Source organism: Camelus bactrianus, chromosome 17 (genome assembly GCF_048773025.1).
Source record: "Camelus bactrianus isolate YW-2024 breed Bactrian camel chromosome 17, ASM4877302v1, whole genome shotgun sequence".
Taxonomy (NCBI): Eukaryota; Metazoa; Chordata; class Mammalia; order Artiodactyla; family Camelidae; genus Camelus; species Camelus bactrianus.
Window position 1 is genome coordinate 37,139,138 of NC_133555.1, and position 5,059 is coordinate 37,144,196.

The window sequence follows — 5,059 nt, forward strand, 5'->3', positions numbered from 1 at the left end:
TGGAGCAGAAGAAGTGTCTTTTAAGGAATGGTTATCATCGGTAAAGGTACCAATGCCAGGCCAAGCTCAGAAGAGGGGCTCACTTGGCAGGATTTCTCTCCCCTTCAAATTCTTCTACACATGTATCACCCAGGCCCCATTTTCCTCCTCCCAGGTCTCTCTTAGACAGTCCCTGTCTTTCCATTACAGCCAAAGTTTATTTCCTCAAAGTCTTTGCTGAAATCTTACCAGAAGCCCAGCATGATGTTAGACTCTCTGAATAGAAAAGAAACACCAGCAGTGGCCCTGCCCACCACACACACAGGGTATCCACAAGCAAATAATGAATGCACCAGACAGAATTAAGTCTTAGTAACAGCTTGAGCTGGCAACAGCAGCCTTGTCCCAAGGCAGCCCGTGATTAATTATCAAATGAATTGTGCAGGCTGTAATTGCTACCAGAAGTGTGTGGAAGAAAATCTCACTTCTGACCACAGTGGTCAGGGAGGATAAACCTTCATACCCTGGAGATCTGGCTGAGACACTTGTGGAAATCACGAAGCAACAGGAAACTACAGGGAACAGGACCGTCAGGCTCCAATCACCCAAACACTGGGGGCTTCCAGCCCTCCCCCATGCCTGCTACAGAGGTCCAGCTCTTCAGCTGTTTCAGCAATCAGCCCACAAGTTTCCCATCTGAGGAATGGGGTTTCTCAGGCAGGTAGGAATGAAAGAATTTTCTCCCCCATTTCCCAGTGCCCCCCCCAACACACACACCGACACAACTACCACAACCTGCACAAGTGACTGATATAGTTGAACCTCTGCTTTCTAAGCCCCTCTTTTCTCTGTCCTATTTTTACGATTCTTTTGGGTTTTTGCTTATTTCTCAGTCTACAGCATGTGGTAATAATACATTCACTCCACCCACATAATAAGAGAGAACTAACAAGTTACTGTACCTGTAGCACGCTGAGGTCATTGGATGAAAGGAATTCAAATAACCAAGAGAGACCTTTTTGTTAGGTATAATTTCAATAGGCAGCACAAGGAAAAATAAGCCAACACAGGGGAGGGACATCGGAAATGAAGTGAAAGGACTGGGCGTCATTACTAATTATTTTCTTTGAAGTCCTCATGATTGTTTTCTAACAATACAGTTCAGGTAGAAAACTTGCTATTTATATTTTATAGACAAAATAGAGATGTATCAAAGTCTTCCATTTGTCTGATAAAAATGATAGGACTTGGGGAGATGGAAGGAATCTCATTTGCCTCTCTCCCTTAAATCTGATAGAAGGAAAGTCTGGGCTTATCTGGAACATTCTTCCTAGTCTTTCACTTGCCTTGGCTCATACCCCTCAGTGCTGCTGGCCGTCAGGCTCTGGCAGATCAATTCAGCCTTCCAGTGCGGACTCTGCCCAGCCAGGAGGTTCCCCATGGCGCCTGGCTCCTCCACCAGCCTGGGCAGGGCAGGGCCAGGTGGGCGGGTCCTGGCCCGCAGGCTGGTAGGAGCTGCGTGAAGTCTTGTTGCCAAGTCAGAATAATGACTTGCCCAGCAGGGAAGAGGCCAGGTAGGTTTGGGACCTTTATTTTGGGGCTGTTTTTACATCTTCCTCAACCTGGTTTTACTCACTGTTAGAAACAAGAGACAAATCTGCCAGAAATGTATCATCAGCCACCAAGCCTAGCAATGTAGCTGTGTTCAGAGAACTTAGCTGGTTTAGAGGAAGTGTTGTTTTGGTGAGGGTCTGTTTCTGCTCCCTCCAGTCCTTCCCACAGACTCAGGAACAGCTGGTGCTCAGGGAGCAAGCACACTGGCTTTAGACCACAAAGATGTCCCCTTGGAGCAGCATTACTGAATTTTCCTACCAAGTGTAAAAGGCCACATTGCTACTGAAGTGTTTTGTTTTGTTTGTTTGTTTGTTTTAATATAAATCTGATCTTGGCACATTATTTTTGACAGGTCTCCCTCCACTTAATATCTTAACGGGGATGACTCTTCTCTTGACACGCATTCTACATAGAAATCCTTTCTATGCATCCTTTAAATGCATGCTCACTGGACCTGCCAGGAAAGGGCCCTGCACCAGAGGAGCTGTTTCCCGGGAGTTGAAGTCCCCATGGGGAACCCCAGAGCCACAAGGCTACGGGGCTCACCTTGCCACCACTGACCCTCTCCACTCCGAACTCCTAGAGTTCTTGGAATTTTCCTCGGGGGTTCGCTTGCGGTGAGAACATCAAGTAAATCTATTGCATTGGAAGAGCCTTAAAACCCAGCCAAACTCTCCAGATTTTAAAAGACAAAAGGCAAAAAGACTACTGGCCAGGAGGTCTGGTTCTGGCTCTTGGGTGGCCTAGGGAACTCATCCCCTCTCTCGGCCTGTTTTTCCTTCTGTAAAAGAAGCGGGGTCCAGCCGAGGACTAAGGCGATACATCGCAAGCCCCGCTCAGCTGTGACGACGGGGTGGTCGCCGGGCCCCCGAGCCTCCCTCCGAGGACGCAATTATTTCAGAGCACCTTCTCTGCTAGGAGTTGGACTCAGGCGATGTAGCGGAGCCGCCCCGTGAGTCCGCAAGCTTGGCGGGCCGGGCCAACCCCCGCCCGGACGATCGGTTGATCCCCACCGACGCCCCGGCCCCGCCCACGCGCCCGCCTCCGAGGCCCACCCCCGCGCGCTGCCTGCACCCCTCCCGACCTGCCCCGCGACGCCCCCGCTCCCGCCGCTGAGCGTGCCGCCCCGCCCTCCCCGGAGTCTCCGTACCACGCGGGCGGAGGGCTGGGCGGGACGGGGCGGGACGCGCGGGAGGCGGAGCCGAACCGGGGAATCCTGCTCCCGGCGAGTGCCGGGCCCCGCAGAGCAGCCTGCCCGTCCGAGGGCCCCCGCACCGGGGGCGGCGGGGAACCCCAGACGCCACCGCGCCGGGACGGAGCCCCGCGCCTAGCGAGCAGCCGCCACTGCCTCCGCGCCGCCCTCGCGGACTGGAGGGGGGCCCGGCGCTTCCTCACTCCGCCCGCCGCCAGCCCCCGCGGTCCCGCCGTCCGCTCGCCGGCCCGTCTCCCGCACGCCATGCAGCCGCCTCCAGCCCCGCGCGCGTAGGCGCCCGCCGCAGGCCATGCTGCCCCTGCTCGTCGCGCTGCTGGCCGCCGCCTGCCCACTGCCGCCAACCTGCGGCGGGGCTACGGACGCGCCCGGCCTCCTCGGGGCGCCCCTCAACGTTTCGGTCAACGCGTCGTCCGCTGGCGAGCCCGCCGCCCCGCGGCTGCTGGCCTCGGCAGCGCCTGGGGCCCCCGAACAACCGGGCCCGGAGGAGGAGGCGGCGGCGCCGTGCAACATCAGCGTGCAGCGGCAGATGCTGAGCTCGCTGCTCGTGCGCTGGGGCCGCCCGCGGGGCTTCCAGTGTGACCTGCTGCTCTTCTCCACCAACGCGCACGGCCGCGCCTTCTTCGCCGCAGCCTTCCACCGTGTCGGGCCGCCGCTGCTCATCGAGCACCTGGGGTTGGCGGCGGGCGGCGCGCAGCAGGACCTGCGCCTCTGCGTGGGCTGCGGCTGGGTGCGCGGCCGCCGCCCCGGCCGCCTCCGACCTGCCGGCGCCACCGCCGGGGCGCCCACCGCGCTGCCCGCCTACCCCGGTGCCGAGCCCCCTGGGCCGCTGTGGCTGCAGGGCGAGCCGCTACATTTCTGCTGCCTGGACTTCAGCCTGGAGGAGTTGCAGGGAGAGCCGGGCTGGCGGCTGAATCGCAAGCCCATCGAGTCCACGCTGGTGGCCTGCTTCATGACCCTGGTCATCGTAGTGTGGAGCGTGGCCGCCCTCATCTGGCCGGTGCCCATCATCGCCGGTTTCCTGCCCAACGGCATGGAGCAGCGCCGGACCACCGCCAGCGCCGCCGCCGCCGCCGCCCCCGCCGCCGTGCCCGCGGGGACCACCGCCGCCGCCGCAGCCGCCGCCGCCGCCGCCGCCGCCGCCGCGGCCGTCACCTCGGGGGCGGCGACCAAGTGACCCACCCTGCTCCTCCCCGCGTCTGCCCTGTGTCCGTGCTCTCGGTGCCTTTCCCGCCGGGAGCCTCGGCCGGTGTGCTTCGTGCTGTAGTGACCGTTAGTTCTTCTTCCGGGGAGGGGACCGCCGGAGAGGCCCCAGAGTGTGGGAAAAGCAAGGTTTGTGCCGCTCTTCTGGCTCCGAAACGCGGATGCAAGCCCTTGCCCTGCAGGGTGGGATCCGCAGCTTGGAAGGCTGAGAGGAGGGAATTGGGGTCCTTTCCCCTCTTCGCGTCCCCCTGCCCTCCTCCCTCCCCACACCCACGTGCCCTATATTCATGGCAGAAAATGACCAAATCCTGTGTATTTGTTTTATATATTTAATAACTGTTTTAAATGAAAGTTTTAGTAAAAAAAAAATCAAATTGCTATTGCTGTAGTAAGAGAAGCTCTTTGTATCTGAACATAGTATTTGAAGTTTGTTGTTTTTTAATTTATTTAAGGGGGGCATAGGAATGATTTAACACTGATATATTGTTACCGCTGAAAATGAACTTTATGAACCTTTCCCAAGTCTATCTATCCAGTGATGTGGCCAGGTGGGCGTTTCTTCTTGTACTTCCGTGTTTTTTTGGCTTTTAATACAGACATTTTCCTCCAGAGATGCGTATGTAGCTTTTTCTTTATTTGATTCAGAAAAGGACTCCAAGAATTATAAGATGATCCCCTGAACCGTGAGGAAGGGAATCCTCAAAAAGTTAGAGAAGTGCTAACTCTTGTTTCCCTCGCCTGTCCGGGAGAGGTAGGATAGAAACCATATTGCTTGCCCTAATGGCAGTTTTTTTGCCTCTTACCACACTGTCCCCCACCCAATACCCCTCAGCCTCACTGACACTTGTCAGGGTGGCATACAGGGTTTTATGTGATTTATCGCTTTACCCATTTCCCCCAAGCTCTGCAGAATACCAGGTAAAGTGCCAACATGGTAAAATCAATAGTTCTGAGCCAGTGTCTTTGACGGAAATGATTCATTTTAAAAGGCATGCAGATTTTCTTTTCATATGTGTAAGCTTTACTGTATGAACATGTTTCAAAAGCTGATTT

At 56.2% G+C, this 5,059-nt stretch overlaps 1 protein-coding gene across 1 annotated transcript; it reads left to right on the forward strand.

The window, feature by feature from the left end:
* Positions 1-2,691: 2,691 nt before the first annotated feature.
* TMEM158 (transmembrane protein 158) lies at positions 2,692-4,615 on the forward strand. Its single transcript, XM_074345057.1, has one exon. The coding sequence runs from the start codon at positions 3,096-3,098 to the stop codon at positions 3,978-3,980; it is 885 nt and encodes a 294-aa protein (XP_074201158.1). The 5' UTR covers positions 2,692-3,095; the 3' UTR covers positions 3,981-4,615.
* The last annotated feature ends 444 nt before the right edge of the window (positions 4,616-5,059 follow it).